Source organism: Phascolarctos cinereus, unplaced genomic scaffold, assembly GCF_003287225.1.
Source record: "Phascolarctos cinereus isolate Bilbo 61053 unplaced genomic scaffold, phaCin_HiC Scaffold_2;HRSCAF=192, whole genome shotgun sequence".
In the NCBI taxonomy this organism is placed as follows: Eukaryota; Metazoa; Chordata; class Mammalia; order Diprotodontia; family Phascolarctidae; genus Phascolarctos; species Phascolarctos cinereus.
The window spans coordinates 395,308,777-395,329,890 of NW_027555625.1; the positions used below are offsets into that span (position 1 = coordinate 395,308,777).

At 33.5% G+C, this 21,114-nt stretch overlaps 1 protein-coding gene across 1 annotated transcript in view; it reads left to right on the top strand.

Annotated features, from left to right (window-relative positions):
• Positions 1 to 5,037: 5,037 nt before the first annotated feature.
• GABRA6 (gamma-aminobutyric acid type A receptor subunit alpha6) overlaps positions 5,038 to 21,114 on the top strand; it is a 41,636-nt gene continuing 25,559 nt past the window's right edge. Inside the window, exons 1-8 of the mRNA XM_020992381.1 lie at positions 5,038 to 5,087; positions 5,242 to 5,360; positions 5,750 to 5,817; positions 7,746 to 7,966; positions 8,052 to 8,134; positions 8,499 to 8,642; positions 9,065 to 9,217; positions 14,511 to 14,758. Of these exons, the coding sequence (XP_020848040.1) occupies positions 5,038 to 5,087; positions 5,242 to 5,360; positions 5,750 to 5,817; positions 7,746 to 7,966; positions 8,052 to 8,134; positions 8,499 to 8,642; positions 9,065 to 9,217; positions 14,511 to 14,758 (1,086 nt within the window). The remainder of the gene's footprint in view (positions 5,088 to 5,241; positions 5,361 to 5,749; positions 5,818 to 7,745; positions 7,967 to 8,051; positions 8,135 to 8,498; positions 8,643 to 9,064; positions 9,218 to 14,510; positions 14,759 to 21,114) is intronic.

Genomic DNA, 21,114 nt, shown 5'->3' on the forward strand with positions numbered 1-21,114 from the left:
TTTTAAATCTACATTTACTACAGTTTCAGTACTCTTTACTTACTACACCATACCAAAGCTGTCTCTACCACTTTTTTTAAGGTATTAGTACCCAGCAGGATTATTTTTCAAGCTATTTTGCAGCAAAAATGATATAACACCCCATTCTCCTGCAACAATACCATAAATATCATAGCATTCTATGAATTAATTTACTTTTACATTGGAATTATTTTTAAATCTCTGAATAAAGGATAGCCCCAGAAAAATATATGACCAACGAACTGCAGCTGTCTTATCCAACATCATAAAATCAGAAGGTCTAATCCTCTCTGCCTCTGAACAGGGATTTCATAACTATGTTTGTTGTCATTTAGCATCTATAATTAATGAAATCTTTTAAACACCCACCCATTAGGAAACTGCTTGCTGGGATTACGCCCTTCCAACATCATTAAATGGTCATCAATTACGATGTAGAAATAGTTCCATTATGACCTTTTCCCTTGGGAAAATTTATAATAAAATGCTCTATTAGTACATCATGGTAGTCACTGGCTTGTCCAAACGAACTTGCAATGGAAATGATTCCTAAGTAGCTCTGCACGAATAAAGTAGATGAGTAGACAAAACCACTGAGTGATGTATTTTGTCTATATTAAGTAATGACCTCTTCAGTGCAAGAAAAGTTTAGTCTTGCAGTCATCATAGCACCGTCTGAAAATTTTACTTTGGAATACTGCAACCCAACAATAATGTCCAATTTCATGGGCTCCTAATGATTATAGAACTCTAGTATGAAGAAATCATAGGTTTTAATCTTCTCATTCGACAGATAAAGAAACTGAGGTCCATACAATTAACAGGTAATAGATTCAGAGTCATAGGGGATATAGAGGCCATTTAGTCAAATTCTCTCATTTTACAAGTGAGGAAAATGAGGTTTAGAACAAGTAAATGACTTGCAAAATTCACACAGGTAGTAAGAAAGAGAGGCAGAATTTAAACCCATCTGATTCCAAATTGAGAACTGTGTCTAGTGCACTAACCTTCCTTGACTTATCTAATGTTTTAAAATGATCTTCAAGCGGCCATGTTCTAGACTTTCTAGAAAGTTTTGATTATTGACTCCTAGGACTGATATTAGACCTCTTTCATTTAATAGGATAATTAGGATGCTTTCTTCAACAGAGATGTTGATTATGTTGTGTAGTTTTTCTTTCCAGGATATTCGTTCTGTGCATGTAATCAACAAATCCTACAGAATTGCAGCAGGATCATCATTAACTAATCTACTGATATTATAGTCCAGGTGCACTGTTGAATGTGAGCATTAAGCCACTTAGGATCATTGAAGCCACTGAACAGCTCCCTAAAATGCAATGCAGGTTATTCTTCACTATTCTTCTTCAGATCCAGGGTCCGCAACTTTGTCCATCTGGAATGCTTATCCTTTATACCTACACATGCCACAATTATGTAGATATATCTGTATAGAGACACATGTACCTATAGATAACCTATAGATATGTATTCAGAGATATTTATAGACTTATATATATATAGTCTAGGTATATATACATATAAATACATATCTATATCTGTATTTACCCATACATGTGTTTATATATGTGTATGTATACATACATGTATGTATACATACATACATATACATATATGTGTATATAGTGTGTGTGTGTGTGTTTGTGTGTGTAGATAAAATTGCTACATATACTACTCCATAGTGTGACCTGGCCAATTAATATTCTTTATCTGCTTTGTATCTCCAGTTATCTTAATCTTTTTCATGGGTGATAATTTTTCTTTAAAGATCCCATTTTTTCTGAATCATACTTCTCAAGCAAAATAGGTCCAGAATACATAAGAATATGTATGTGTGTGTATACATATATATATATATATGTATATATATATATATATATATATGTGTGTGTGTGTGTGTGTGTGTGTGTGTATGCATACACATATCATAATTAGGGAAAATCTTTTTTAAACTTTCATTAATTTAAGAAATCTTCTATAAAAATTGTACACATCTTTGATGTATGTGTCTCCTTATTTTATGCCTCACAATATTGATACTTAGAAGAGTATTATATATAGTTATCTGTTTATTCATATTTGGCATAGAGTTTCATACTTTTTCAATATATGTGGGTAGTAGAGAATCCACATATTGCTTTAGGAGGGTCTTTGGGAGTATGTTGTATTCTGTGAAGTCATAAACTTTCTGGAAATGTGCAAACAGTAGACATGGCGGGACATTTTTTCCCCTCACATTGCCTCTCAGTCCCTTGTGATTGTGAACATTGTCTGCTTCTGGAAAAGACTGTGTATTCCATTCTCATACTTTCATCAAAGAAATGAGATAAAATGCTTCGCAAACCATAAAGAACTATATAGATGTGAGTTATTGTCATTGTTATGTATAGAAAATACAGATGATGAAGTAGGCATATGGGTAGGTGGTATTATTATCTTATCAAGCACGACTCTGTTCTTTTTCTTCCATAAATAAAGAATTAATGATCTTTTTTCACTTCTACCAATCTTCCCATTTAGAAGATTTCTTCAAACTATTTCTAGGAGACTCAAATATTGTGTTATATCCAGCATGGATTTCTTCAATCTATGCTTTGTTACAACAGCTCTCCCTGGCTTCGTGTTTTTAAGCACCTGTACTGCTTTGCACATAGTACATTGGGTATTCTGGTAGAACACAAATATGGCAGCCCCCTTATCATTTCTGTTGAGTGGAAGTAGTTTTTCCATATAGTTAACTGTACTCAGTATTTTTGGGAAATTTATTTTTTTTTTCTTAATCCTGAATCCTGAGAAAAATCAGCTTAGAATTTGTGGAAAATTATTTGGATTTTCCAGTGAGAATAAATGGCTGTCAATCAACCTAAAGATACCATTGGTTTGATGCCATCCATTGACATTAAGGTGAAAGAAAGATCAAGAAATGTTGACCCCTAGGTTAAAGTTGACATTTCTGGGAACTAGGAAGAAGTATGTAGGAGAGAAGCAGTCACTATCTAATCAGTTTTACTTATAACTGTTGCCATATTGTAAGTGTGTATTCGAGGCCCTGTATGCTTGTAATGGTGAGCCATTCTTGCAAATAAAAAATTATTAATAAGTTTATGTACATAGTATACTTTATGCAAGTCTGCTGAGTGGCGTTCTAATATATTACAAGTTTTGGATGCAAAATAATTCTTCAAGTTAACATTTTTACACATGGTTCTCTGTAGTGTTGTTAACCTTGTTAGGAGATTTGAATGTTAGGTTACATAATACCTAATAACGCTCTTGAGCATTTGCCAGTATTTGAATATTGTATGGTTCTTATACTACTAAACTTACTGATTCTTATTTGTTAAAATTTTTATATATCAATATTAATGAGTGAAGAATACAAGGAATGTTGGGAGTATTTTAAGAAAAAATAAACATAATCAGTCACCTCATTGCCAGCTATGTCTTAAATCATTACCATAATATATCGGTTCAGGGTAACAGTAAACTATGGATTTACTATTACATTAGTTTTTCACAGAAAATTTCAGTAAATTTTAGTTCATAACCTTATAACAGAAAAATGATTCACCATTTGCTATTATAAGTACTCATTGTTATTTAAACAATAAAAAATAAAATATCATGAAAAAACTTATTAATTCCAGGTTTCCCAAGAAGTTCCTGGAATTTCCATTTTTCATTCCCAAATCCAATGGATTAATATATATTGGGAATTTAGAAACACAAACATATGTCACTAATTAAATGGTGGCAGATTCATTCTTTTTTGTTTTCTTCGCTGTTCTCCCTTTAGCTTCATTTTCAAGTACTATCTTATGATAACAGTTTAAGTCAGTTTTGCATGAAATACCTTTTCTCCTTGTTTGTCTTCCACTGATTTGTGAGGTGCTATCATTTATAATCTTCTATCATCCTACTCCATAATATTTTGCAAATGAATTTGTACTCTAAACTGTTACTGTTCTAGCCTGTTCTATCTCTATGATTGGTAAAAACATAGAATGTTTGTTGCTTGACTCTTTTGTTGTGGTTATTTTTGGTTATTTAAATTTCTTAGAGAAGTCTAACTAATAAAAACTGGCCATCCTTCTAAATATTGTGCTGGTACACATTAAGTCTCAGGCTGAAAAGTATGTGCCTAAAATGGAGGTACATGTGGAAATGCTTGCATTACTTCACATGTATAAAGGATATCATATTTCTTACCTTCTCAATGGGTTGGAGAGGGGGTGGGAAAGAATTTGGAATTGAAAAATGAAAATAAGTTAAAATAAAATAGAGGTGCAAAGGAGTTTGGGTTGGGGGGATTCCTGGTTTTAGAAAGCAAACCAAAAAAACAAAAAAAACTGAAAATGAAAACATATACTAACAAAACTCAGGAGTCCTTTTTCTGTGTTTTTGCATGCTCATAGGTAGGAAATTATGGCAATTATTAAAATACAAAGAAAGGATCTATCACTAATAAATATAACAAAATAATCAAAATGAAGACCGTTTATTTAAAAACAATCTTTTAATGTAGTAGGAACCGAGTAGGAATATGTGAACCATAAAAATAATAATTGTGAGCCCATTTTGAACATAATCTCAATCAGCAAGATGCCACTGCTCTTCCAGATTCCCTAATGGGAATCTGCTAATTCCTTGCCAAAACTAGCAGTGGATTTCTTCCTTTTAATCTCCCCTAATGCCTTATTCTATTATTGTCACTGCTCTCTCACCATGCAATGTCCCTTCAAACCCTCATTTTCCAACTAAGCCAGTCAGAGAAACCTAAGTAGTGGTGGTGAAGAAGTCTAAGAATACAAACTCCCCAAAAGGAAGAGGAGTACCTCCTTGTACACTCCCCTCAAACTCTTCCCCACCAGCTTCTTTATCCACTGAATTACTGGGTCGAAGATAATAAGAATAAGGAATATGTAAGGTCTTTGGAGCATTGCTGCAATAGACTGGCAGAGGAGGGTGGGAAAGGGGAAGCCCCTACACAATACAATGCCCTGCAGGATGCCCTCGCTTCTGAAGTGGCTGTATATCATTGTATGGTAAGTGCTTCCCCTACCCCGATTCCTCTCTTTCCTTACAGTAGCAGAATGGAGAAGGAGAAAACCATGTTCTGGGTTCCTGATCAAATGAAATAAAGAGATCAGGTGGGAGTGGGGGGAAGTGGGCCACATAGCATGTTGCCTTTATCTGCAGCCTGGACAATGCCCTGGGTGATTCTATGTATGAAGGAAACCTCTACTCAAAGAATATCAGCAGGATATTGGATAGCTTGTTAGATGGCTACGACAACAGGCTTCGACCAGGATTTGGAGGTAAGGGGGGTGAACTTTGACCATTCTTTTTCTCAAACAATCTCCTTCTTCCTTTTTTGTCCTTTCATGACCACACTATTTGCAAGGGAGCCTGAACTGACTTCCATTCAAGTTTTTCTTTATTCAGCCACATCTTACGCAGCTTGGGCAAATCCAAGAGCCTGGCTCACCTTGAATCTTTTCGTCTGGGCTGGCATAAGTTAATTTTCACAACTGAATGGAACTAAGGATTCCTAGGAAAGGAAAGAATCAGGGAATGGTGGGCATACTGAGTGCAGGATGTAGCTGGCTTTTTTTTATGTAGCCCTAAGGAAATTTCCTAAATCCTATTCAGATGGGTAGGGTGTAAGGAAAAAAAAAACCTTCACTCTTCCTCACCTTTATCTTAGGTGCTGTTACTGAAGTGAAAACAGATATTTATGTGACAAGCTTTGGTCCTGTGTCTGATGTGGAGATGGTAAGCATACTTGGAGCTCTAAGTGTTCCAGGATATCCTATATGCTCAAGCATTTGTTCTTCAGAGAGTAAGAGTAAAGACCAGAAATCATGGGGTGTATCTACTATTTCCACGTATCTGTTGCCCTAGGTCCATGATGCAGGATTAGTTTATGTATGCCCAATGCCTAGAATTTTAAAAGTGATTATTGGATATTTGATGAATTGAATTGGATTGAAATATTTCCCATCATATTGGAAGGGGACTATTTTTTTAGACTAGATTGTTGAATTTAATCTCCTAGACAACCTCACTAAGGCACCAAGCTTGAACAATTTGGAAGGCACTTTCTCAAGACTTTAGTCCTTCCTCCTTGAAGGAAACACGAACAAACAAAAAAGGTGGTTTAAAATGTCATTTCTGAGTGAAAAGGTGGGCATTATCAGGTTGGGTGAAGGATACTAAGAATCCAAGTGCATAACAATGAGGTTGAGGAAGCATTTAAGGTTTGTGGCATAGCTACCTTTTGAATTCCAACACAGAAGATTTCACTAAATGTCATAGGGAACCACTCAGGAAAGCATGATGCAGTCAATAATTCATTTTATGGATAGACCAGTGGGTATTGGAGGGATGGACATATTTATGGTAAATGGCACTAAAACTCTAAACAAACCCTCTAGAATTAAGTACTTTCTGGTGTTCTTTGGATGTCCTCAAGTAATGTTTTAACCCATCCATTAAAACAATAGCTAACACCACTCATAATCATCCTCAAATTGCCCCCCTGCACAATGTTTTATAATGGAAGTGCCATTGCTGTCTTTCTTTACTTTCTGCTCCTAGAATCAACAATTAGAGATAGAGGGAGGACAAGAATCTGAGATTTGAGAGAATTCCATTTTGGAACTGCCTGAAAAGTATACCAGTACTATTGAATCTCACCACTAGGACCCAGAGCTTGATTGCATAGATTCAGACCATGTTTGTCACATTGTCTAACCCAAATAAACAAATCCTAGCAGCAAAATCCAGAGATAAAAAGGGAGCTGAGAAATAAGATGCATATTTCCTGAAGTTTTAGGGAAAGAAGATATGTTATTTCTCAGTAAAAATATTCCAATACATTCACTTACGTATTTTCAAGGTACCTAGCATATTATTTTTAAAGACAAATTCTAATGAGCTATAAATTAGTTACAAATAATTTTAACTATACATGTAAGAGACATCATTCTTGACTAGACACTGGAATATTGGAATTAATAATGCATTTTGAGAACTACCTAACCAAACTTTGATCTGAGGATAAAAAGGCACTTGGCAATCAAAGTTTAGCTACCCTCAAGGCATCAATGAATGGTGAGACCACACTCCTGTATCCATTTAATAGATGATTAAATGCCAAGGGAAGACATAAGATTCATTAAGACTAGGTGAACACTCTGAACCTAGAATAGAATAAATGTTTTAAAGTTATGTTCTCCATTAGAATGATAGAGATGAAGATAATATGGATATTGGGATAGAGATAGAGATGAAAATGGGAATGGAGATATGGATGGGGATGGGGATGGTGTTGGACAAATAGGTGGGAATGGGGATGGAGGTGATTTGGAGATGGAGGGGAGAAGAAAGAGAGAGACAGAGAGAAGCAGAAGATGTTGAGAGACACACACAGAGTTTTTTTAGTCAAGAGAATTGTTTTCATGTTAGGTTATTTATAACTACTTCTCTGCATGTGAACAGGGTAAATAATATAACAAATATTCCAAGAAATAAGAAGAATAATGATTCAATAAGATCAAAGCATTTTGAAGGCTGTTTCCCCAAAGAGTGGCTATCTTCTAGTTATCCCCTAAAGGAAAAAAGATTTGATATTAAAGCTGTAAATGAAAGGTGTTTAACAAATTAGTAGGCAGCTCAGTGACTGTTTTGCCTTATCACAGGAATACACGATGGATGTTTTCTTCCGTCAGACATGGACTGATGAGAGGCTGAAGTTCAGGGGCCCATCTAAGATTCTAAGTTTGAATAATTTGATGGTCAGTAAAATCTGGACACCTGATACCTTTTTTAGGAATGGAAAAAAGTCCATCGCTCATAATATGACAACCCCAAACAAGCTCTTCCGTATCATGCAGAATGGAACTATTCTCTACACAATGAGGTGAGCTTTGAAGAGCTATACTTCCTCAGTCCTCACGGTCTTCTAGATGACATACCACAGCATCCCCTTTTTCAATGTGTTTTAGACTTACCATCAATGCTGACTGCCCCATGAGATTGGTTAACTTTCCTATGGATGGGCATGCTTGTCCACTGAAGTTCGGGAGCTGTAAGTCTGAAAAACCTCACGTATGCAAATAGCTAATTCAACCTAAGTTATTATTTGAGTAACTAAATCTGTATCCCAGGGAGCTGGAAAGGAGTATCACTATAAAACACACAAACAACTTGCAGCTGCTTGTAATTCTCAGTATGATTCAGGGAGCATAATTAATTCATCACATCTTCTGTGTGTATGTAGTGATGCAGGTTCTAAGAAACTTTTTTTAGCTACCCACATAAAATGACAATGACAGCTCAGTTTGTTTCAATTGGATATCCTTCCTTACATAAAATGAAACAAAAATGACTTATGTTGATAGTAGAAAAATACTGAGATTCATTGCTATGCTTAATCTGTTCTTAAAATTCAGATGCTTACCCCAAAAGTGAGATCATCTATACATGGAAAAAGGGACCTCTTTATTCTGTAGAAGTTCCTCAAGAATCCTCAAGCCTCCTACAGTATGATCTGATTGGGCAGACAGTGTCTAGTGAGATAATAAAGTCAAACACAGGTAAGAATCTGGCCCATGGGTGGCAGCCCTCACCTGGTAACCAGATCACAGTTTTCCAATACTCTATCTTGTTGATATTACTTTAACTATTTATTATTCCTTATCTGAACTTGCCCTCCTGAAAGTTCCAGAAAGATTTGCTAAAAATTGATTTCTCCACTAGGTGTGTAGATGTATGTAGTCTGGCTTGACCTTGAAGGATGCTGCTTTTGTCAGTACGTGATAAAAATATCCAAAGAATAAATGGATGCACTTCTCAAATAATCAAGTCCCCCTCCTCCTTTTTTGTGCATTGAGCTTTTCCCATCCTTTTTTTTCCCTCCTAGGACATGCTAATTTAAAATACTGTTTGATTTACTTTAAGCTTCCTTCTTTTGCATGGTGTCAACAACAATAACCCTGATATATGTATCTCTTTGCAGGTGAATATGTAATCATGACAGTTTATTTCCACTTGCAAAGGAAGATGGGATATTTCATGATACAGATATACACTCCCTGCATTATGACTGTCATTCTATCTCAGGTGTCTTTCTGGATTAATAAGGAGTCCGTGCCTGCTAGAACTGTTTTCGGTATGCCTTACTGTCTCTGCCTTCATGCCATTTATCCATCACCTCACATCCTTCTACATTTTAATTGAATATTCATGGCAATTGGGGATTTTTTTTTTTGCCATCAATCAATGAAAAACTGATTCTTGTCTTATTCAGAGAGAATGCCCACTCACCATGTCCCTCATCCAAGTTACATTCTTGACCAACTAGGGAACTGTTTCTCAAAGAATGGTGGTTGGTGTTCTAAATTAGCTTGTGTTCCAAATTAGATCTGAAGAAATGAAATAAAGAAAAGGAGATAGGTCTGAATGTGGAATTTAAAAGACTATTAAACAAGAGAGTAACAACAAAATATGGGGAATATAGTTCTGAGATAAGGGTAAACCCTTCCTTCCCCCACACCCCATTCTGTAACTCCAGCTCTGTAGGTAGACATTATATAGTTTATATCCACTGATTGCATCTGAAAGAGCAAAATAAAGTTACTATAACTAACAGATCCAATACTGTTATAAAAATTAAAAGACAAGCATATAAAACACACATAAAGAAAAAATATGATGCATAAGTTAAATAGCTTAATAACCCCAGCACTATACATTTTACAAGTTCCTTTCATAGACATCCGATGCTTTCATAATTACCTCATTTCATTTTTCAATATAAGCCTACAAGTTCAGTCAGTCAGTCAGTCAGGAGGCACTTATTGAGCACCTACTGTGTTCTAGGAATTGTGATAAGAGCTGAAGATATAAAGAATGGTAAAAGATAGTCCCTACTCTCAATAAATTCAGAGTGTAAAAGGGGAGATAGCTTGAAAATAGCTGGGTACAAACAAGAGAGACAGGATAAATTGGACATAATCAACAAATGGATGTAAGAATAATAAAAGCAACAACAACTGATTGTGTTAAATATCTACTGTGTTCCAAGCACTGTGCTAGGCATGAGGAATACAAAAGCAAACATTGAATAGTCCCTGCACTAAAGGAGCTCCCATTAAAAGGGGGGATATAACATGCATGTGAATATGCATTAATATATAATGAATTTTCACTATAAATATGTAGCATATCATTGGAAAGAAGGCACTGACAACTGAGGCAATCAGGAAAGGCTGCATTTAGTGCTGTAACAAAAAATTTTGTGAAGTTCTTCACATAAATTATCTAATTTGAGTTTCACAATAAGTTTCTGAGGCAGCCACAACAAATATTATTATATTGGTTTAACAGGCGGGGTAATTGAGTTTCAGGAAGGTTAAGCAATTTGCCCACAGCTACTAAGAATAAGAGGTAGGATTTGAATCTTTTGGTCTTCCTGACTCCAAGTTCAGCACTCTATTCAATGTATGACACTGCCTTTTATGGATGAGGAAACTGATGCTTAGGGGGGTAAAGCAACTTTCTTTAGACTAAACAACTAGAAATTGACAAAGATGGAATTTGAACTCAATTCCAACTCTGAATCCAATGTTCTTTTAGTTATACCATGCTATTTCTAAAAGAAAGTACCAGATGTGATAGTATAAAATTATTTAATATAATATTGGGTAAATTGACAACAACATTAATAACAATAAAATTACTTAATAAGAATAAGTGATACTTGTAAAATATTTTAAGGTTTGAATAATACTTTTCCTTAAAACCCTACGAGGGTGAGTTGTTTCAGTATAATTATCCCCTCATTTTGCAGAGGAGGACACTGAGACTGTGAGGTAAAGAGAATTTGTTGTGGTTACATAATTAAAATCAGTGTCTGAGGAAGAAGTGTAACCCAGATCCTAGATCCCCTGCTGTTTCTTATGTGATTATAAATTTGTCAGCATACAGATATATGTCATTCATTGATTATCAATAACCATACAAATGGGAAATATATTCCATACATAGAAGTATATATGTTAGTCCACAAGGTATTTTTTTTTACTCCATATGATATATCATTATAAAACATACATAGCAGATATCCTTACCCCTAGGCAATAATACATTCTTCCCTCTAGGTTTATAGACATTTTTCATAGCATAAATAATGTTAAGCAGAAAAAAGTTTGTATGGGATGATTGGGGCTGTCATATTATTATTTCCATTCATGTGTGTTAGCCATCATTATGCTGTTTACATAAGATTTTAGAAACATCCACTTATTCCATTCAGGCTTATTTACAAAAATTGTTGAGCAATTGATTCATTGTTAATTAATTAAGTATTTGACTTTGGTGAATTAATTTCTCTACTTTGAGCCTCAGCTTTGCTATCTTTAGAATGCATACAATAACGTTTCAACTTCCTACTTTACCAGGTTGTCATAATGATCAATAAGTCAATGAATGTGAACATATTTTTAAAACTGATATTAACATGATCTCATTGTTATTGTTGTTATGGCTAGGAGCATAAAGGAATCGAAAACTAGAATTTAGGATTTCAACATTGAGGGACTTTAAAAATGACCTCACTCAAGCTTCATTTTACAAATGAGAGTACAGAGATCCAGGAAAACTAAGATTTCTTCAAGGCCACATAACGGCAGAATAGTTTGAATTCAGATTCCTAGTCACAAAACAAGTGTCCTTTCCACCACAGCACTTTGTCTCACCAAGTTTCTTAGAAAATAAGGAACTGTAAGGCTTTGACACTGTCCAATATTTTCATTGTTTTTTAGATCAGTCGGCTAAAGTAATAAAAATTGCATATTCACTTTTTAAATAAAATGAGCAGTTGTCAACTTCAAATTTCTCAAGGCCATGTAATTGAAAGCTTGGTGCAGTGGCGACATTGCAGGCATCAGATGACCTGAGATTGAATCCAACCTTTCCCATTTATGAGCAAGTCACCCATCTCTCTGGGTTTCTTTTTCCTAGACGGCACTTCCAATTCTAAAGCTTATCCTAGTTTACTTTAAACTAAAAGCGCTGAGATTATGCCTGCCTAAAATAGAAATTAGTCCAAAATTATACAAATTCAGTTCAATTAAATTTAATAAAATACACAGTTATTATCTTGTCTGACAAGTAATATTTAGATGGCATTTTCCTCCTATTAAATTCAAAAAATGCAATATGGAATTGAATTGAATGGAAGCAGAAAGGCAGCTAAGATTTTAGGTACCAGGCTGCCAATATTGTGCTAGAATGACTTCAGTCTAACCTGAGTCTAGAATTGAGTTGGTAAAAAGCACCACTAAAGAATTTACACAATTACGAATATTCTCTGACAGAAGCAAATGTAATCATAGAATAATCTTTTTAAATTCTAGCGTGTTTTTGTAGAAGAGCACTGGCCTGGGATTTAGAAGCTAGGTTTGAATCGTGGGACTTCTACTCCCAGCCTGGATGACTTTGGGCAAGTTGTGTACTCTTCCTGGTGCTCAATTTTGTCATCTGTAAAATGGAGAAGTTGGGCAGACACATCTCCCAAGGTCACTTCCAGTTTTAAAATTCTACACACAAAAAATGATATAATATCTTGTTACTCTTTAACCAAGGCACTGATTAGAACTTGATAGACCTCAGGAATTAAAAAGCTCCACCCCTCTATTTTATAGATGAGAAAACCAAGGCCTAGAGAGTCTATGACTTAAAACTATGGGGATCTATTTGTATGCTCTTTAGTTATAAAGTAACATTAAAATTCACAAAAAAATTAAAATTCTTATATGATTTAAAATGTGACCCAATAGCACTCTCTTACATTAATCCTACAATTAAAGAAAAATTCATACTCTGATAAAGATTTACAGATGTTAACTTCCTAGTACAAAACAAAATCGGTCTGTGCCCAGGAGTATTTTGATATTGCTTCCTAAAAATGATTAAAAACAGAGGTGTAGTATAGCACATGCTATTATGAAGCTTATTTCTATACAAGTATCTTGCATACTCCTTGAGGGAAGGGCCCAATGACATATATTTTTTTTATGCCCTCAGTGCCTAAGGTAGTGTTGAGTACATAATGGGTATGCGATCATTACTTGTTGAAGTCAATGGAAATGAAATTCTCAGGTATGCCAACTAGATGCATCCGAGTTAGTCAGAAAATAAAATGAACTTCATCTTCACTTTATATAGATTTCCCCCAATTAATCTTTGAAAAATGGTTGTAATAATTAACATTCTAACATAGGGAGTGATGTAAATTATTCCTGAGTCACAGTTCATGCATGAATAGTATTGTGAGTTTCCCAATTGGAAAAAAGAACACACACATATAATATAATGCTGATATATGACCTAATTAAGTACTGACATTTTCTTCTTTATCAATTCATTTGTTTCTTTAATAACTTATCTATCCATCTTCTGGTTTATTTATTTACTGTAGATGATAAAGTGCTAGCCTTGAAGTCAGGAAGACCGGTTTTTAAATTTTGCTATAGACCCTTAATAGCTATGTGACCATGGACAAGTCAATGATCTTTTCTCAGCTTCAGTTTTCTGTGGCAATAATAATATTTCACATGATTGTCTCTAAAGACCAAATACAAGTAGAACACTTTGCAAACCTTAAAGTGCTATATAAATGTTGTTGTTACTGCTGTTTTTATTATTATTATTAAATGTACTGAAGCTAGGTGACATAATAGATAGAAATCCAAAACTGAAATCAGGAAGATCTTATTTCAAATATGGCCTAAGACACTTGATAGCTTTGTAACCCTAAGTAACTCACTTAATCTCTGCCTTAGTTTCCTCATCTGTAAAATGGAAAGAATAATAGCACCTACCTTCCATGGTTGTTGCGAGGATTAAATGAAATGACATTTGTAAAGTGCTTTGAAAATTTTAAAGATGTATTATTACTATTATTGTTATTTATATTCTATTCCTTACTTCCTAACAGTCTCTTACATTGTTAGGAAAAAAAGATTAATGTGGTTTGAGTTAGGTGAGAATAAAGACTAATTCATCGTGAATAAATAAGTGATTAGTTCCAAGACTATTTTAAACCAATAAAATTAAGAATTTGGGGGCCTTATCATCTCATCCTAAGGGTATTTCCATCTCTATGTACTTCTGTCCTATTCCTAAAAGATTGATTAAAAAGGACAGAAGTTTCAGGAATGAATAACTTCCAAGGAAGACACAAATGTCCTTAAATTTCTACAGTCAATGTCAATTTAATCAATACCAATTTCTTGACGTTTGTAGTCAACCTTCATAGAATTTAAAAGCACCATTGTAATTGCTAATACGTTTCATTAATTCAGCACTTCCTTTATGCTTTTCATTAACACTGTCTCATTTGATCTCATTATAGGATCTTCAGTTCTAAAATCATACCTTTCTTTCTTTTTTCTTTTTAGGAATTACCACTGTTTTAACCATGACCACTTTAAGTATCAGTGCTAGGCACTCTTTGCCAAAGGTGTCCTATGCGACTGCCATGGATTGGTTCATAGCTGTGTGCTTTGCCTTTGTCTTCTCTGCCCTCATTGAGTTTGCAGCTGTCAATTATTTTACCAACCTTCAGAACCAGAGAGGAATGCAGAAGGTGTCCAGGACAGCTCTGCCCTCAGTCACAACAATGCCAGTGGAGGATGAGATTGTTTTGGTAATGGTTCATTTTTCTAATATTATGAATCCTACTGCAAAAGAGCAAGAGTAATGCACTCTGGTACTTGAAGTATCTTGAAATAGTGTTAGATGGGAGCAAAACACTTACCCCTGAAGCTTTCATTATTACATTGTAGTCAAAATTCTATAGTTTCAGAGGGGAAAAACCTCACAAGTCTTCATTTTCCTTTTCTAAAAATTATTTTACTCTCCTGACTTTAATACCAGATTTCAGATTCCCTGAGGAGCCTGTAGGGATGTTTTTAGGCTTTAGATGTATCCTTTGAACATGGACACACACACCAACTACAGAGGATAAAAAGAAACAAGTGGCATTCAACACATTGAATCTTCAGACACTGAAGGAAGCCAACAGGGACTGATATATGGAATTCAGGAGGGGAGGTGTTTATCAGAAAGATAAATTGATAAAAATGTAAAACTGAAGTTACATGTAAATATAGAAAAATTGTAGCCAAAGTCCAGACTTTTTGTTCATACTCATAAAAATATCCATTTTTTTATATTTAGTTGTTTGAAATATCTGGATAATCAATCAACAATTTTTAAAAATTATTTTTATTTATTTAATTACATATTTTCCAATTACATGTACTTTTTAAAGTCATTCCTTAAACTTCTGAGTTCCAAATTCTCTCCTTTCTCCTTCCTTAAGGAGGCAAGTACTTTGATTTTTATTATACATGTGAGGTTATGTCAAACATTTCCATATTAGCCACATTGTAAAAGAAAACTTAAACAAAACAAAATAATAACAATTTTAAAAAGTTTAAAAATACACTTTAATCTTCATTCAGAGTTCATCAGTTCTCTCTGTGAAAGTGGATAGTATTTTTCATCCTGAGTCTTTTGAAGATGTCTTGTATCATTGCCTTAATTAGAGTAGGTAAGTCTTTCACAGTTGATCATCTTTACAATATAGCTGTTACTGTGTACAGTGTTGCCCTGGTTCTGCTCATTTCACTTTGTGTGATTTACAGACATCTTCCCAGGTCTTTCTGAAACCATTTTGCTCATCATTTCTTGTAGCATAATACTATTACATCACAAGCATTTACTACAACTTGTTTAGGTATTCCCCAATTAACTGACATCCCTTTGATTTCTAATTTTTTGGCAACACAGAAAGAGCTGCTATAAATATTTTTGTACAAATAAGTCCTTTTTAATTTTCTTTGATCTTTTTGGGATACAGACCTAAAAGAAACATTGCTGGGTCAAAGGGTGCCACAGTTTTATAGTCCTTTGGACCCAGAATTGTTGGGCTAGTTCACAACTCCACGAACAGTATATTGCAATAATTTTTCTATCTCCTCCAGAATTTATAGTTTTCTTTTTCTATCATAATAGCCAATTTGATAGGTGTGAGGTAGCATGTCAGAGTTATTTTAATTGGCATTTCTCTATAGTGATTTGCAACATTTTATTATGTTACCATTGAAAGCTTTGATTTTTTTCTTTTTAAAACTGCCTATTTATATATTTTGACCATTTACCAACTGAAGAATAGCTTTTATTTTTATTAATTTGGCTCAGTTCCCTATATATTTGGGAAAGGAGACCTTTGTCAAAGAAACTCACTGCAAAAATTTTCCCCATTTTCCTGTTTTTGTTCTAATGTTGGCTTCATTAGTTTTTGGTTTTTTAAGCCTTTTAATTTCATTCAATCAAAATTATTTGTTTTACTTTCCATAATCTTCAATATCCATTGTTTGGTCATAAACTCTTCTCTTGTCCACAGATCTGACAGGTACATTTATTTCATACTCAACTACTTTATTATATCACCCTTTATGTCCAAATAATTTATCCATTTTGACCTTGTCTTGGTATATGGTGTGAGATATTGGTCTATATCTAGTTTCTGCCAAACTGCTTTCAAGTTTTCCTAGCAATTCTTTGTCAAATAGTGAGTTCTTGCCCTTAAAACCTGCATCATTGGGTTTATCAAAGACTAGATTACTGTGGTAATTTACTATTGCACATTATGTAGCTAATCTATTCCACTGATCTCCCACTCTATTTCTTAGCCAGTACCAGACTTTTTTTTTTAAATTACAATTTGTAATATAATTTGAAATCTGGGACTTCTAGGTCTTCTTCCTTCACATTTTTTCATTGAATCCCTTGTTATTTTTCTCCTTTTCTTCTTCCAGATGAAATTTGTTATGACTATTTCTAGCTCTGTAAAATAATTCCTTAGCACTGAATAGGTAAATTAACTCAGATGAATTGTCATTTTTGTTATATTGGCTCAGCCTACCTATGAGCAATTAGTATTTTTCCAATTATTTAGATTTGTATTTGTGTGAAGTGTTTCATAATTGTGTTCATATAATTCCTTGGTTTACCTTGGCAGGTGGGTTCCCAAGTATTTTATATTGTCTGCAGTTATTTTAAATGGAATTTCTCTTTTTGTTTCTCCTGGACTTTGTTGGTAATATGTAGAAATGCTAATGACTTATGTGGATTTATTTCATATCGTACAAGTTTGCTGAAGTTCTTAATTGTTTTTAACTAGTTTACTAGGTGCTTCTCTAGGGTTCTCTATACTATCATATCATTTGCAGAGTGATTGTTTTGTTTCCTCATTGCCTATTTTTGTTCCTTGCATTTCTTTTTCTTGTCTTACTTCTGTAGCTAACATTTCTAATATGATATTGAATAATAGTAAAGACAATAGATATCCTTGCTTCCCTCCTGATTTTACTATAAAGGCTTCAAATTTATTCTCATTATAGAAAATGCCTGCTCTTGGTTTTAGATAGATATGACTTATCATTTTAAGAAACGTTCCATTGATTCCTTTGCCTTCCAGTGTTTTTAATAGGAATGAGTATCGTATTTTCTCAAAGACTTCCTTAGCACTTATTTATATAAACATATGACTTTTGTTGTATTTTGTTGCATTATTGATACGGTTAATTATGCATATTGTTCTTCTAATAGTGAACCAGTTCTTGATACGTTGCTATAATTTCCTCACTAGCATTTTCTTTAAAATTTTAATATTGATATTCTTTAAGGAGACTAGTCTACAGTTTTCTTTCTCTGTTTTGCCTCTCCCTGGATTATGTATCAAAAATTACATTTATGTCATAAAAGGAATTTGGTAGGACTTCATTTTTTTTCAACCAGTTTATGTAGTGTTGGTAATAATTGTGTTTTTTTTTTAATGTTTGGTAGAATTCACTTGTGATCCATCAGGTACTGGGGACTTTTTGTTAGGAGCTCATTTATGACTTATTCAATTTTCTTCTTTAAGATAGGGTTATTTAAGTATTCTATTTCTTATTCTGTCAATCTAGACTGTTAACATTTTTGTGAATATTTATCCATTTCACTTGATTGTCAGCTTTACTACCATATAATTGGGCAAAATAATTCCTAATAATTGCTTTAATTTCATCTTCATTACTGGCACATTTTTAAATCAAATTAACCATTGGATTAGCTGTTTTTATTATTTTTTTAAAAACAGCTCCTGGTTTTATTTATTCAATTTTTTAAAATTTTTATTATTTTTTTTGATTTTCAGTTTTCTTATTTTGGTATCTAATTAGTGATTTTTAATGTCTTATTTTTAAAAAATAGTTGCATGCCTGATTCATTGATCTGCTCTTTTTCTATTTTATTGATGTAAACATTCAGACAATTTTCTCTAATTTCTACTTTGGCAGCATCCCCCAAATTTTGGTATGTTGTCTATATCTTTAATGAAATTTATTGACTTTTATATGTTTTTTTTCTTTGACCCATTCATTTCTTAAGATTAGATGATTTACTTTCCAATTAATTTTTAACCTATGCTTCCACAACAATTTATTGAATGTAATTTTTTTTTTTATTGCATTATGGTCTGAAAAGTATGTATTATATATTTCTGCTTTCCTGCAGTTGCTTTAAGGGTTCTATGCCTTCATACATAGTCAATATTGTGAAGGTGCCATCTACAGCTGACAAAAAGGTATACTCCTTTCTATTCCCATTCAGTTTTCTCAAAGGTCTATCATATCTCACCTTTCTAAGATTCTATTCATCTACTTGATTTCTTACTTATTTTCTGGTTAGATTTAACCAGCTCTGAGAGGGGAAAGTTGAGATGCCATTTTAATATACTTTTATTATCTTTTTCCTGCAGTAATTTATTTAACAATTCCTTTAAGAATTCAATGCTATGTCATTCAGTGCATATGTTTAGTACTGATATTATTTCATTGTCTATGTCACTTTTTTTTTTTGCAAGATGTAGTTTCCCCATTCATCTCTTTTAATTAGGTCTGTTTTTGCTTTTACTTTGAGATCATTATTGCTACCCTTGCCTTTTTTTTTTACTTCATCAGCAGTATAATAAATTCTGTTCTATTCCATTACTTTAAATGTGTGTGTGTGTGTGTGTGTGTTTTCTTTCAAGTTTGTTTCTTGTAAACAGCATATTTTGGATTCTGATTTCTAATTCATTCTGCTATCTGCTTCCATTTTATGGGTGCATTCATCACTTTCACATTCATAATTATGATTGCTTATTGTGCATGTCCCTCTATCCTATATTCTTCTGTTTATCCATTTCTCTCTCTTTTTATCATGTTTCTCCTCTAAAGTCTGTTTTGCTTCTGACCAGTTGCTTCTTCTATCTGCCCTTCCTTTCTCTTATCCCCTTTACCTTCTATTTCCCAGTTGAGCAAGAGAGATTTCTCTCATCAATTATGTGTGTGTGTGTGTGTGTGTGTGTGTGTGTGTGTGTGTACAGGCACACAATACATACATAGATACACACATATATGTATACATGTATGTTTCTATATATTATGTGTGTATGTGTGTATGTGAAATTTTATATAGATACATAGGTGTGTATTCCCCATTTTTGAGCCAATTTAAATATGCATGAGGTTCAAGCTATGCCTGCCTCCCCACTATTTTCTCATCCACTATAAAAGCTCTACCTTGTAAGCCTCTTTTATGTGAGATAATTTCCCCAATTCTTCTATTCTTCCTCTCTCCCCTTCTCCCAGTGCATTCCTCTTTCTCACCCATCATTTTTTTATATCATCCCAGCATAATTGACTCACTCCTACACACTCTTTTTATTTATAATTCTTATATATACCCTAATAATGATAAAGTTCTTAGAAAATGTAGGTATCATCTTCCCTTATGGAAAAGTACATAATTTAACATTATTGAGTCCCTAATGATTTCTCTTTCATGTTTACCTTTTTATGTTTCTCTTGAATCTTGTATTTGAAAGAATTTGTTTTATTTACCTCTTGTCTATTCATCAGGAATGATTGAAAGTCCTCTATTTCAGTAAATATCATTTTTTCTCTTGAAGTATTATGCTTAGTTTTGCTGGGTAGATTGTTTCTGGTTGTAATCCCAGCTTTTGTGCCTTTTGGAATATATTTCAAGCCCTCTGCTTCTTTAGTGTTGTATGTATTAAATCTTACGTAATCCTGACTGTGGCCCCACAATATTTAGATGGTTTCTTACTTCCTGCTTGAAGTATTTTGTCTTTGACCTGGAAGCTCTGCAATTGTGGTTATAATATTCCTGGGAGTTTTCACTTTGGGATCTCTTTCATGTAGTGATCTCAAATTCTTTCAATTTCTATTTAATCCTCAGTTTCTAGGATAGCAGGGCAATTTTCCTTGATAATTTCTTAAAATATGATGACTAAGATCTTTCTTTGATCATGTCTTTTAGGTAATACAATAATTCTTAAATTATCTCTCTTTAATCTATTTTCTAGGTCAGTTGTTTTTCTGAGATTTTTTCAGAAAATGTCATTTTTAAATTTTTTTTTCATTTTTCTTTAATGTTTTTCATGATTGTTTTTGGATATCTCTTGCAATCCTCTTCCACTTACACAATTCAAATTTTTTAAGGACTTATTTTCTTCAGTGAGCTTTTGTACTTCTTTTTTCATTTGGCCTATTCTGTTTTTAAGTTCTTTTTTATTTTTGAATTTTTGTACTTCTTTTTACTTTTGGTCAATTCTGTTTTCAAGGAGTTTTCTTTAGCATTTGTGTGCCTCTTTTACCAAGCTATTAATTGTCTTTTCATAATTTTCTTCCTTTGCTTTTATTTCTTTACTCAATTTTTTCCTCTACCATTTTTATTGGATTTTAGAAATTTTTTTTCACCTTTTCAAGGAATTCTTCTTGGCTATTGTCTAGATCAGATTTTTTTCCTTTTAAGCTTTGCTTCTAGCTTTTCTAAAAAACTTCATTGTCTTCTGAATTAGTGTCATTAATTTTTATGGTCATTTTTTTTGTTTGCTCATTTTTTCTGTATTTCTTGATTTGGAAGTTTATGTTATCGTTGGGCTTT